Source organism: Eleginops maclovinus, chromosome 8 (assembly GCF_036324505.1).
Source record: "Eleginops maclovinus isolate JMC-PN-2008 ecotype Puerto Natales chromosome 8, JC_Emac_rtc_rv5, whole genome shotgun sequence".
Classification (NCBI taxonomy): domain Eukaryota; kingdom Metazoa; phylum Chordata; class Actinopteri; order Perciformes; family Eleginopidae; genus Eleginops; species Eleginops maclovinus.
Window position 1 is genome coordinate 16,205,188 of NC_086356.1, and position 14,914 is coordinate 16,220,101.

The 14,914-nt window shown below is 39.9% G+C and overlaps 1 protein-coding gene across 2 annotated transcripts in view; it reads right to left on the minus strand.

Annotated features, from left to right (window-relative positions):
• ap3b1a (adaptor related protein complex 3 subunit beta 1a) overlaps positions 1 to 14,914 on the minus strand; it is a 48,318-nt gene that overhangs the window by 5,206 nt on the left and 28,198 nt on the right. For both annotated transcript variants that reach the window (XM_063889903.1, XM_063889902.1), the window contains exons 23-26: positions 8,339 to 8,567; positions 5,325 to 5,409; positions 4,627 to 4,724; positions 2,156 to 2,294 (exon numbers count right to left, since the gene is read on the minus strand). In XM_063889903.1, coding sequence (XP_063745973.1) covers positions 2,156 to 2,294; positions 4,627 to 4,724; positions 5,325 to 5,409; positions 8,339 to 8,567 — 551 coding nt within the window. The remainder of the gene's footprint in view (positions 1 to 2,155; positions 2,295 to 4,626; positions 4,725 to 5,324; positions 5,410 to 8,338; positions 8,568 to 14,914) is intronic.

Here is a 14,914-nt window from a genome sequence, read left to right on the forward strand (position 1 = left end):
CAGTAAGTTTTCAAACAACAAGGCTAGAAAATATATTCCAAGTCCCAAGCCCTCCAAATGTGAGGATGTGCTGCTCTTCTTCGTTTCTTACTGTTAGTTAAATATTTACAGGTTTTAAACTATTGTTCAGACACTTCAATATGTCATATTTGTCCCTATCTGTGATAAGCTTTTTTCAAGGTTTTCTGAAATTATCAAGATGTTTTGATAATTGAGTTGCAAACCATACTGTCGCACCACTGGTTTGATCCAAATTAATGTGTGGTATAGAAAAATGTAGTTTAAATAATCTCTACAGCTGTTCTGACTGTACTAATGGTACATCTTCTTTGTAGTACCTGTAGAACTCATAAAGAAAATGGAGAAAAAACAGCTGTTTCCAAACAAAATAACTAGTCCTTAACCACAAAATAAAGAGTATACTGAAATTAATTACATTTGAAGCTGAAACTAATCATTATTTATGTCAATTTTATTTAAGATGACTTCAATTACTTAACACCGACAATGATTTAATCGTTATGCAATAATCAAATCATTGTTGCAGCTCTAATCATATAAAAGCAATAATTATATCTGTTAAATAAATCAAATTAAACATCCAGGACCACAACTCAAAAGCATAAAGACACATATTTAGAGAACTTTGGGACAACTTCTCAAAGACGAAGCTGTCAAATCTCCCTCTTAACGTTTGAGGAGATGAGGACTGAGGATTGTTTCCAGCAAGGAACTCCATCATCTCCACTAGATGGACCTCCTCGCGGTCATCATAAAGACACCAGCGGACAACATGGTGTCTTCATTATTATGAGACGGCGGGGAAACAATGGGACACAGAGGCAGGAGAGAGATTGATAGCATGGAGTCATTTGAGCTATTGGTTATTCTGAATGGAGAATGGCCTTATTGGAAGCAGGCCTCTCCCACTGCCTCACATTGATTTCCACTCACCCCTTCAGCTCTGTGCCCTTGTGCTACTATATCCTTCTTATTCAGTCAATCTGACTTCCTTACTGCCTTTTACTTATCCTAAATGCTTCCTCTATTCCTAGAAAAATAAATGATCACCAACACGAGACTATCGGAAGACGAGAAGACAAGAGACATGATAAAAGAAAGGGACGAGTAGAAGGAGGAGGACGGATCATGGCGCAGAGGGATGGAGTGAAAGACAAAGAGGAAGTGAAGGAGGGACGGCGGTGTGGAGGGAGAGACAGATGGGGGCGCAGAGATGAAGTGAAAGAGAGACAGAGCAGGAAACAGAGGGAGAGAGGGAGGTGTAATTATCTATCAGGTGTTCGTGTGTGCGTGACAGAGGAGGAAGCTCATTAGCACACTCTGTGTACACCAATTACACAGCCAGGCTTCTCAGGGCATTCCCCTGGCATGTCTGTATGCTGACACACACACACACACACACACACACACACACACCTCTGATACCCCATATACACACGGTTAAACTTTATTCCACATAAGACGCGATTATGAAGAGCACATTCACTTTCTTACTCTCAGACAGAACAAACAAAGTCTTAAAATAGCGTTTATCTAAGATTTGGATTAAATCTCAAAGGACTGCCGAGACAGGATGGATAAAGATGGCAAAGCCTGGCAGGTTATGAGCCTCTTTTTTATCCATATAATTGGACAAGGCGAATAGCAAATATGTTAAGTGCCTGACCAAAAAGAGATACCATTCATTGATATTTCTCAAAGTACGAGCCCAAACTCAATCAATCATATGACTACTTGGTTATCTATGACTGATAATGAAATAATTAGGGATTTCAAACTGAAGACGTCATTTTTAAAAGTAGGAACTTTTGTTGAGAATATCTGACAGAATTCTCAATTCATTCATAAAAGTAATTAAAAATCCTAAATCCAGTCCAAGTCCCTTTAAAAGGTCTCAGTCTCCGGCTGCTTTACTATTAAACATGAAACACAGAGCAGGGTCTCTTAAGAAGAGGAAAAACCGTACATGTCTATAGCGTATAAAATGATCTGAATATGTATGCACAAAGATATTACACAGACACGATTTACTTTGAGTCTAAAAACATGCACAGTAAAAACAATGTGGGGAAATAATGTAAACAAGAGATATGTGCGATATGAATAGTGCTTGTGTGTATTCTGGATAGCTCACCTGTGGACGTTGCTCTGGCTGGACGGCACCTCTCCCACGTTGCACACCGACAGGACCTGCTTGCTTATCGCCTGGCTCGAAGTGTTTGCTGTTGCCATGGTGACAGTTGCTGAGGTCTCATTCATGCCAAGGAGCTTACCTGAGAAGAGGAAGAAAATGTTCAGAGATCAAACAAAAACAGAAGTTAAATTAAGGTACTGCAGTAAAATCAAAAGGGACTGTTCAGCCCAAAATCAAAATACATACGTTATATCTTAATTATGATTGCTTTAAATTGCTAAGTGTAAGCGATATCGGCGTAAAAATGACTGCATTTTCTTGAATCTAATGGAACCAGATGTCACTCGACTTATAGCGAGCAGCAATATTTATTTACAGAAATCATGACCCGGTTACTCGAGAGAATCCCCAGACCAGTGTGAACAGTTTAATGTTGGATCTATTTTCTTTTACCATAGGACCATGCAAAAATCAACTCATCGGCATCAGGATTTTACTCTGAAAGAGGAGATGTAAACATTAGTGGCGTAAAATATTAACGTTAGCTCGCTGAGGCGAGTTAGCATTATATAAAATCAAGCCTCTCATTCCTTCATGCCACTGCTCACAATAAGGTGTTCGGATTGTCCTGAGTTATCAGGGGGATCATTTCTGGAAAGAAACATAGCACTAAAATGCAGGAGGAAGAATATCTATTCCATGACTATAAACTCAGACTTTATAGCAGTTATCTTTAATTTATTAACAGCTTAATTACAATTCCATACTCGAGTTTTATGGATATAGGAGGCCCATTATCCTGATGTAAAGAAAAAGTAATCAGACAATATGAGTAGACTTTTGATTGTGTTCTGGTTTTGTGTTTCTGGAAGTATCTGTAAGCAACTGTGACTGACAGAATATTGCTTTTTTATTTGACTTTTTTTTAAGGTTATTTAAAAAATGGTGTTATTTTTTTTAAAGAAGGGGCAGGTTACACAAGATTTTCTTCTCCCTGCTCCTTTCCACCATGTGCTATATAATTTGTGTAAAGTGTCCATGTTTTTTGAGGAAGAAACAAATAAATAGAATAAACAGATACATGTATACAGAGTATATTGGGACTTGGTTTTAGGGCTGACAGTGACAGACATCAATTAAAAAAAATATTTGATTCTGACTTGTATATAAACAATCAAAAAATACTCTTTAATATTTCAAAAAGAGCCAAGGCAACCGGCCAGTTCATGTGCACTTAGCAATAAGCAAGGATTTAAGAATAAGAATGGAGATAAAGACACACAAGTTAGTTGGAAATAAAAGAGGTCTTAAAAAGGCAAATACAATGAAAAACCTGTAAATTAAAGACTTAATTAACTTAACACAAATGGTATAAAGCTGCATTTAGCTAGAGAGAGAAAAAAGCTCCAGCAAAGGAAGTTGTTCATGTCTGATTTGTGTCTGAGTGCAAGGTGTATTCAGTGGAGCTCAAAACACAGCGAATGAAGATTAATTAAGGAGGAAGCAGCATTAAGCAGCCACTTACCACACACTGATGGCTCAGATATGAGGACGCTCTGAGTGAAGCTCTACAGGTGTGTGTGTGTGTGTGTGTGTGTGTGTGTGTGTGTGTGTGTGTGTGTGTGTGTGTGTGTGTGTGTGTGTGTGTGTGTGTGTGTGTGTGTGTGTGTGTGCGACATACCATTAAGTGCTTGATAAGAGGCAAGCATTATGCCTTAATGACAAAGGTAAGGAAAATGCTATTCGCTGCACGCTACTGAGATTTAATTTCACTTTATACAATTAATTTATGAATACTACAGTACATACAATATAAAAACTCTAGATCAAATTTAAAGATTTAAACGCAAATCTGTCAAGTTAGATGCAGTTTTTATTAGGTCGATAATGTATTTAAGATTTATCTTTGACAATTAAATCATCTTTAAAGAATATTAAATGTGTTATTCTATATCGTGGTTGGTGTCATCATCCATGTTTTTATGGGGCATAAGATGATCTATTTCTGTTGACACCAAAAATCCATTATTGATCAGGCTACAATAAATATATTGAACTTGTGCAGTGTAGTTTATTTTTGAATCAATTCCACATTGACTGCTGTTGTAAATACCTACTAAAGAACTTCATGTGTATAAATCCGCAGCTGAACATAATCCCCATCAAATGCACCGTTTGCCTGTTTGTGTGCAGTTAAAAAAGACTTGGGAACCTGGGTCCTCCGCATGGGGATCAAACCCCAGTATATGGCAACAGCTCGACCAACTTAGCTACTTTTGATTTGAACTGTAACCGAACCGTCTGTAAATGTTATTCAATAGTAGGAAGTTGCAAATTGTTCTGCTTAGTCCATATTTTAACTATCCTAGTTCATGTCCATGGAATAAATGTGTCTAGTAAAAGCAATTATTATTGCTTTAGTGACTTTGAATATAAACATCAATTCAAGTTATTTTGCTAATGTAACCCACCTTGCTCCTTGCTGTAGTCCGGCTCCGTCATGGTGCTGGGCATTAACAGCTCTCCCACAGCCGGCTGTATGGACACTTTGAACTGTTCCTCCTTGGTGCTGAAGAGGAAACCAACAGAACAATGACTTATGTGTTACTTATTGACAGGATATCTAAAATGTAGCAGAAATCTAGTAAATTAGGACTCTTTGCTATGTCATTTGAGTTCCTCTTAGTCTGAGTGACAGGGTTAGGATGTGTTGTGTAGTGTGCGTGTTTGGTGCACTTTGTGTATTAGACGTTTCTCTTCTGATTGCCTTGCAAACCACGCTCTGTGAATGGCATTTTGGGCCAGATTGATTCCCCCCATCCTGAACAGATTTTCTGATAAGGTTATTGATCAGCTGAGCAGCGGTGCCGATTGCATTCAGCAGGTTGATTTGAGCTGGGCCTGATTACTGGAGGAATAATTGTTATCCCAGTGAACTCGGATCAATTGTGGCTGATGTCTCACCTGGGAGTGCTGGCACAGAGCAGGTAGGAAAAGGTAAATTACTAAACAACAAATGAGAAAGGAAAAAAGGAACGAGAAAGAGCCACTTAAGGGAGATGTGATGAAGAATCTGGAGACAAGGGGTGAGAGCAGGAGCAGAAAAAGGTAGTGAAAAAGATATAGAGAGAAAGCTTGATTGATACGAGTGTATGTCAGTTTGTCTTACCACAATTGGAAGTTTGCTGCTTGTGTCGAGTCGCTGAAGTCAATACCCATGGAAACCGTCACTGAGGCCTCTGGCTCCAACCGCTCTGAGAGTGGAAAAGAGGAGAGGAAAAAAGGAAGAGTGAGTGACAAGGGCACAGTGTGCATCGTGAGGAAGGAGGTGGTGGAGGAGGAGGAGGGCAGCAGCAGAGTGGAACAGACAGGCATCCACACCACTTGTGTTTTCTACTTCACAAAGCAAGGCCACCGTGTGTGAGAAATCTATCCTTCAATCTCATCCCCCAACACCTCTAGCCTCGGGGAGAAAAAAAAAACACAACACATGAAGGACTAGCATATTTCCAAAACTACAGGCTTGTCAAAGAGAGCATCAGCATCAAGAGAGACGAGGTGAGGGAGGGAGACGGAGCGGGCGAAATGCAAGCTAGACACAGAGTTACGTAAAGCCAAAAAATGCTGAGGAGAGAGTCTGGACAGCTGAGTGGGGAAGGAGGGGAGGAGGAGAGGGAGGAGGAGGGAGGTTAAGGATGAGATGAACACAGACAGACAGAAACATCCTCCACGCCTCCCCAGCCGGCTTGTGTTTCTCTCTCCGTGGAGCGAGGCTGTTTTACTGTACAACTCTTTCCACAGACGGAGGACACACTCCACAGGAAAGCCTCTGAAAACAGAGCCATCACTTCCAATCCAGCCTTCACAGCATCTCTAACACACATTTTCTGGTTTTATCTTTGTTTTTCTAGGGTCTCTGTGATCCTTCTCCCTAGTCTACCTCCTCTGTGAGTATAAACAACAGGATAAACCATTTAGAGAGGCATCTGAAGTTGCTTTTAAACCTTGTTCATAACAACATCCATCAAGACTTAAGGAATTAATGTAGTGGATTTGGCTTTTTAATAAAACTTCACAAATAAATATCCTTCTTTTGGTGTTTATTTGTTGTTCACAATGTAACCAATTTAATAAAAGAGGTATAATATGACCAACAGTACCTTTTACATTATGTTACAATTGCGGCTAGCCGTTTCCAGTTTTTCAGTTTTGTGCTAAGCTAAGCTAACAACAGCTGGCTGACCTTATTGTACAGATGCAAGAGTTTCCCAGGTATTAAACTCTAGGTAAGAAATAAATAAAGCTAATTTCCCAAAATGTCATACTAATCACTTTATTCATAATTGATCATCTTGGGTCGAACTCTTATTAATGTAATTGTTTTAGATTAGTAGTGTCTGATATTTGGGAATACATAAATATGGCACAAATGTATACATCAAATAATTTCATTTTTCACAATTTCTCCTCCATTTTGCACTGAATTGTTTCTTTAAAACAGTTATAGTCTTCTTGCAATGTCAATGTGTTCCCAGATCCTAGCAAAAACTTTGGTTTGTATGATGTTAGGAATAGGAAGGACAACCCCCATAATACAAAAAATAAAACCCATGTTGCATTTTACTGGAATAGTTCTTTAAACCTCAATAAACTAACAAAACGACTAGGTGTTTTGTTTGAACTGAATTTGGTGCTTAAAGAATATTATTATAGGCAGAGGATATGCCAGTAACTAGATGCTACTGATTAGTCAACAGGGAAAATATAAATAATTTAGGAAGCTAGCAGTGCTCAAATCACAAATAAACTGCTAACTTAAAAACCACTCACACGGAGATGAGCAGCAATGGAGACTAAAGCATTGCTGAGCCAACACGCCACATTTCTTACAAAAATATTAAACCCTGTCATTTATTATCCTGTAACAAACACACACAAAACAGCATTAAGCTTAGTCCGTATTCATCCACTGCAACTTATCCAGAACAACTCGCCAGTAGCCGGGCTCAATCGATCCAAATTACCCACTGTTTGGCTGCTTGAGGTTCTTCAATGCCCGATCAATTGCCAGCAATTGACTGTTTTAACGTGCTCCACCGCACACCACCTCCGAGTGTTTGTGTGTGTGCATGAGAAAGAAAATCTGGAGGGAGCTCTGTTCTCTCCGTCTTATATTATACTGAGTGTAGCAATCCTACAGCAGTGTGACAAGAAATATGGAGATGGTGCATGTTTGTTTGTCCTGATCGATACTGATGAACAGGGATTAGCTGGAGTAATATCGGCTGTTTTCAGGTTGGGACTAATGGGACGGGGCTATTTGCTGAGCTGATAGCAAACAGAGTTTAAATGATCATTTAATATCTGTCTGAGAAAACAATCATAGTATAAGTAGAGCTGCAGAAATTTCAGAAAGCCATCCTGAATAAAAAAGGAGACAACACATTTTTAAATGTCGTATTAAATGTGGTTCTTTACATAATTGAGACGGGAAATAAAAGACAGACCAAATCTGCAGAACTGTGCTCTGGAAGGAGTCTGAGCTACGTGTGCCACTTAATTATTGGCCAGTAGCCAAAAAATAAAAATAGATCATGTAAAAGCTCTAACGCCACATGCTGCTTTTTAAAGAATTCACGTCCATATCTGCAAGGCTTGGGCAATTGGAAAACAAGATAAAAATCAACAAATCAGACAAACCCTGTCAATGGAAATTCTAACAAAGTATTTGTGCACAGATCATATTAAAGTATAATTTAACATTACACTTTAGATCATTCTCATTTTGTATTCTTCATCAGCTTTATATTCTAGAAAGCATTTGGTTAAAGTAGTGCTATGATGATAGAAATCTGTAAACTCCATCATTCAGATTTACTTAAAATACAGAATAAAAAAGGGACTATTTATAAGGATCTGATTGGTGATATTCCATTCGCAGACGTTCTCTAATAAGGGAATGTCAATGTGTGATTGAGGGAGAATTAACGACAGTGTGTTCATGATATTAAAAGTCTCCAAATGCAACATTAATGTGTTTTTAATAGATTTCGGACAGCAATGAAGCTCTATTGCACAAAGGAAGAAGACATATCAGGCTATTTATACTTTAGTTACAAAGATCAATTTATAGATGGTACAAATCAATTAGCATTAGGAGAATTTTACATGTGCGCTACTCACCGATGGTGTTGAAGCAGTGGATGTTCAGGCCTGCTGGGCTGCGCTCTCCTATGTGGATCTCCTCGAGGCTGTGGTCTGAGCTGTTGGTCAGTATGACCTGAACAGCCACCATACTGGGCTCGTACAAACAGGGCTGCCTGGGGAAATGGTACTTGGCTGACAGGCCTTTTCCAGTCATATGGTGAAGCAGCTCATAGGTTTTCACTGGGCTGAAAGATGGAGTGCTGACCTGGATGGACATATGAAAACAGACATGAATAAACCTTAACGACTGATTTTATGAGGACAGCTACATCAAACTCCTTGATTATCAAAGGCATAAAGTAAAATATGAGCTGGATTAATCTAAGAACAACAAACAGAGCAGAATGAAGATGAGAGAACATTGTAAAGAACAGAAGCTCTCCACATCAACACAATATCCAGGGACGACTTGTGCATTACGGTGCAAATGCATCCACACAAGAGGACAGATTAATACAAGAATCTCCAGTCTTTCCATCCTAGATTCATGCTATTCACCGTGTCCAATCAGCACGCAGAGTGCAGCACTTCTGAGTGGAGTGGGACCAAGGGTTGGCTGATAACTCCCCACCAACCCTCCCTTCATTAACTCTGTAGGGTAAAGAGGAGTCCATTTAAGAAACCTCCTCAATCAGCCCAGTTAGTTGGAAATGGGCTGGATGCTCCGTCAAACCAGGCTGAATAAAAACAACCTCTAATGAATAGAAACACAAGTGCCTGCATGGGCCAAACTTGCCGCTCGCAGGTCTTTTTAAAAGGAGCTTTTACCCTTTCAGAGGCAGGAAATTGAATTACCTTTGAGAGATGTGGAGAAGAAAGGAGATGGATTTAGTGGGTGGTGTTTTCGTTCTCTTTCAAATTAACATCTTGGTACTTGGAGGAACATTGTTCACACTTTCAGTTTCTTCACTTAACTGTAAGAAATGTCTTCGCTTGTCAGAAAGATTAGGTGGTTTAGCCCACATAGTGGGACACACATTAAACATGTTTCCCTGTACAACGTTCACATATAAGCACAAACACAACAGCAACACAGGGTAATAAAAAGCATCATAACAGCATGAAAACTTTCAGCAGTTTCCTCACGTCAAAGAGGTGCGTCTGCCTTGAGTGATGGCCCTAATGAGTTCAAAACATCACAAACAACAATGCCTCTTCACACCCTCTGAGACACTTAGCACCTGCAGGGAACGTTCATATGTAACACAGAGCAACACGGCTGCAAATGAGGATAAGTTCAGGCACCAAAAAAGCTACTTTTTACCACCTCAAAGCCATAACAAATAATTAGTCACACACGTGATAAAAGATTATTTGGAAAAACAAAAGCCAGTGGTACGAAACAAATTCTGTAAATAGCGAGAAATAAAAAAATCTAAGAAATAATTATGCCAATTAATATGACTCATAATATGATATGGAGAAGCACAGTGGGAACGTGCAGCTCAGTGGTGTCAGGGTACATTGTTATTGAAGCCGGAGACGCTGGCACTGTGTTCTGACTCGAGTGAGAGATGTACGAGGACGACGACTTGTCATGTGCCATGTGAGGATGAAGAATCGCTTTGACATACGACAAGATCAGCGGAGATGAGTTTCAATGCGTTCACTTAACAAGTCGTATGGTTCAGCTGAAACAAAGACGCTCAGTAACTCTGTATTGTAGTAGTGAGACCTTAGAAACCAACAGGTTGTCTAAAATGTTAAATTGATCTGCAAATACGTCAAAAAGCATGAAGGTACCAAGAGATTTTTCTAGAAAATGATAGTATGAGGGCAATACTGTGGCGCTGATGTTGTTTATAAGATATATCAATTCTAGCGAGAACATGGCGCCCGTATACAAGATGGTGCCGCATGAACAACAACGCAACATCGGAGCTCCGTAAAAACAAAGCTGTCTATGCCTTCTGACGTGTATTTTACAAGATATTTCATATTTTTGGAGTAATCATACCGTTGTTGAGGAACAGAAATATTGTTTTCTGGCATTACTTTAATATTTTAAAGGAAAAATCAGTGTTTTCGTTTGAGGGTGCACGCCGAAAGTAAGAGTGTACAGCGTTTCCGTTACCCAATTAAGACAAAACCCTGGTACCTACCCTTTGTGAGGAGGGGAAGTATCTGATACTGACGTGATGCACGTGTGCATGGATTTAGAAAACGCAGGTTACTACAGTGGAAGTCTGTCCTAGCACAAACGCAATCTGATTCTTCTGTATAACCTACTTAATTGCATAAAAATACAACGATTGATATAAACTATGGACGAAATAATAGAAACATCTACAGACACCAAATTGAATATTCTAATATTCTTCCAGTGATGCTGTGATGATAGCTTAGACCTTTTTTATCTTTTGTATTTATTTGTATGTATGTAATAACTTCTTGGCCAGGTGACCATGCAAAATAGATTTGAATAGTTTTATAACTGCCTTAAAATAACAAATAAATAGCTGAGTGTATGTAATATACTGGAAACTAAATGCATTTGTGACCCGTTTTCAAATATGTAACTCTTTGTTCAGGGGTGAATAGGCTTGGGAATCATATTGGCACCACTATAACACATTTTCACACTACAGTCTGCCCACATCACATCAGACAGAGAATAAACTGTCCGATCGCACCACCATCTCTCAGCCCCCTTGACGGAGCAGCAGTGTCTCTGGTGCCCAGACCGGTGAAGGAGGTCAAACAAACATTTGTTGCTGTGCCGTACACGCGCCCGTCACGCCACCGCCAGCCCTACAAATTTATTGGGCCACTTTTGGATGTGTCAGAGCAGTTGGCGTCGATAAAGCTGGCCATAATGTTTGCCACACCATCACAACAGAGATTTACCTCCCTGACACACACATCCGGCTTCAAGGTCCTGTCTGTCGCCTCAACCGAGCAAGGAACGGAGACAGGACAGCGCTTCAAACTGCTTATTATCACCAATTTGACACAGTGGACAGTTAAAGCTTGACACCAGCGCCCGAGCAAGCGCCTTCACTCTTCCGTCCATTGTTGTCCTGTTACACAGCACAAGCCCATAACACCTCAAGTGTAAATAAGAGAAGAAGGGGGATGTAACCTTGACTTCTCTTGTCAGTGCCCCCCTTTCTTTCTTTGGCTCCCATTCTCCACCCTGGACAGGAAGGAGGGAGGTGACAATGAGTGAGGAAGTTGATTGAGAGGCTCTATTATGCATCAACTTAAAGGAAGCTCCCGTGATGGATGACACAGACACCAGTCACCTTCAGAGCCCGGACGCCACGCTCCCAGCATCCTCTCTAGCAAATGACCTGAAAATCCAGCTGACATATTCAAAAAAGGGCTAAACCAGAGCTGAGGTAGCCTTGTGCCGTGTGCATAAGAGGGCCAATTTAAAAAGAAAGTGGTGAGGGGAGTGCAGAGATGTATGGGCATATATTGGAAATCCATTTCTGTTTTTCAGAGCCCGTCTGTCTCCAGCACCAGGGACAGGATTTCATTATGCTCTACAAGAGTTGTGAGGATTAAGGTAAGGGACACATGTTTGACTTTAGGCCCTAATTGTTCCCCTCAGTCAGGAGATGACAATTAATTGAGGGGGCGTCACAAGGACCTTGACTGCAAATTGGATTAAATAAATGTTACTACAGCCATCTTAAACTACTTTAATGTAACAAGAAGTCTCTCCGACACATATAGACAGAGGTTACTTCATTTATGCCAATTTGTCAGTAAATTAGGTATTTTAAATGATTAATTTTGAAATTTTCCATTAAAGAACATTAGCAATAATAGAGGATTGTTATTCTGAAACAGCATTGTCCTTCATTTAGCTGCTAACCGTTTCTTTGTCTTAGCATTATATTTAATAGAACAAAGGCAGCCACTAATGACTATTTTCATAATTGATTAATAAGCATATTATCATGGTTTGTTCTTTGAAATGTTAGAAAAGGAAATGAAACAACTCAAATATTGTTATAAACAGGACGTCAAGAGATTCACAATATTGTTAGTTCACAATTGAAAGATTGAAGTATATTAAAATATGGCACTATTTTTACCCTATTTTTGTTAATAAAAATATACTCCAAATTCCAATTTCGACCTCTCAAAGGCTAGGAAAACAATCTTACCTTGTGGAAGTTAGTTTGGTTGATGGATTTTCTAGAATAAATTGTTTTTAAATTCCTAATGTTGCTTTACTTTGGGAATCTAAAAGCAAGTACAACTTTTGATGCAGCAATATATTTTTTATTGGGGTATTAATAGTATGGTACTGTTCATTATGCTTCGGTAAAGGATCTGAATACTCCCTTCATCACAAAAAAATAAGCGGCATTATACCACAGAAATGTTAGCATTGATATGGTATCATATTTATATTTTTAAATGAAGGGTTAGGACCGGACTTCACCTGCGTACAGTAACTTATTACCTTGGTGGCTGTTGCAGCAGAACATTTAAAAACACATTTGATCAACAGGACTGTTGGGGACGGCCATCATTTCCTCTGTCAGTTCAGAAAAGAACAAAAACGAGACAAAATGCCCACACACACACACACACACACACACCACACACACACACACACACACACACACACACTAAAACACACCAATAAGAAAACAGATGCTGCTACAGCTGCATTAAAACACAAACATTTCCCAAACTGTCCAGTCAGTGCGCGGGCCGCTGCAGCGACTGTGTGGGTATTTATTCTTCTTTAAGAGGCAATCTCCGCAGTTTGAGTGGCAGCGGGAGGTTTGGAGGGCAGGGGCTGCTATATTCGTGGCGCTTGGGGTCCTTCTGCTGATTCATAATTAGACGTGAACCCAGAGCTCCCACTACGGGGGAGGTCAGAGGGGTGAGGGGGGAGGAGGGGGGTGAGCTGGCGCCCGCCTGATGGACACCAAATGAACAAATTATGATGGCCCTCTCTGGGCGTGATGGGGTCAAACGGCGTGTGCCCCACCGCTGACAGTTCAATTTCCCCCCAACGCAGCCCCATTCGCAGCCTGCTAATTATGAATGAAAAGTTATCAGCCTCAGCCGCCCCGCCGCACACACGGACAGCGGTCGGAAGAGGGTTAGGGTGGGGTGGGGGGGATTTAAGAGGCTTTGTGAGAGATCCTAATGTCAAAATGTTATTAGAGAGAGCGGTAGCATGCAGAAACTGGAGAGAGGAGGAGGAGGGTCAGAGACAGTGACCAGGGTTAATCTAAATGCCTTTGATAACCATGCAGTAATTCTCTAAAAGGGCCCGAGCGCTCAGCTGAGACAGACTCGCTGCCTCTGTGGGCAGATTGCTGAGAAATAGAAATGACACAGGGGCCAGTATGTCTGTGTGTGTGTGTGTTGATATGTAATCGTGTGCATGTGTGGGGAGGAGCGAGTGTGAATAAAGGTGAGGTTATTTACCCTTGTCTATGAATCCCGATGCCCATCATGTATTTATGCATAGAATTGACTCTAAATCAGATGTTGATGTGCAAAAAGTTCCCTGTTCTAATCTGCATTTCTATTCTCTATTACTCCATGGCCTTCACCTGAGGAGGAGGAGAGAGTGACTAACAAGACTGCATAAACGCTGGCCTGAGAGCAGCTGTCAATCATACTGACTGACAGGTGCGCAAGACTGACGGGCGAACAGAATATAGAGTAAAGCGGAGCACAAGACCGGAGCTGGAGTCAGTGTAGAGCCCGTTCAGGCAGCTTGTGAAAAGACATTCGTTTACAAAATGTGAGTTAGCACAAATTAGAGAAATCAGTCACTTTTAAGCATCTTAAACATGATGAAGTTTATGTGTAATTATCCATTTATTAGACAATAAGTTAACCGTCTAATTATTTTACAGTTTGCCTGAAACTCTTTACTTTCAGAGGAGTTTTTCTTTATATATTATTAATTTCAAACAGTCAGGCTTCCTGATTCCACCTCGTTCTGGTCTTAATGTTTTAATTGGGCTGTAGTTTGAAATGTACCGTATATTAGTGAGAGTGGTATTAATCTTCTCATCTAACTCTAGGCAAGAAAAGCAAAGAAGCACATTTACGTGGTACAAACTTCGCTTGAAACTGACTAAAACATGTCAGAAGGAATGGGCTGTTTAATAATAGTATATTCATGTCAAGATATAAGAATAAATATGGTTTTAGATTTGGGATAGTGTAATATTATATGGCAAATGTGTCTTTTCCTGGTTTTAAAGGCATTACAGTAAAGTGATGAGATTTCTGAATTTCTTACCAGACTGTTCAAGCTTTTCTATTACTTGCCTTAACGTACCTTATATATTACTGATGAATATCTCAACCAGATAAAAAGGAAAGGCTTTCACAGACACAAATAGTTTCATGTGTATTGTCTCCATTATGGGATTCTTGAAGACATTTTAATTGATAACTTATGACATGATCGGTCAAAGAAATACATTTTTTTTTAAACTTCAGTCATGAATGAATCACAAATTGTCATGTTCAAGCCCACCTTCATCATTAGGAGTAATCTATCTACAACAAATAACTTGGGTAAATCCAATCCCAGTCAAATGTCACTCAGCTGTGTGA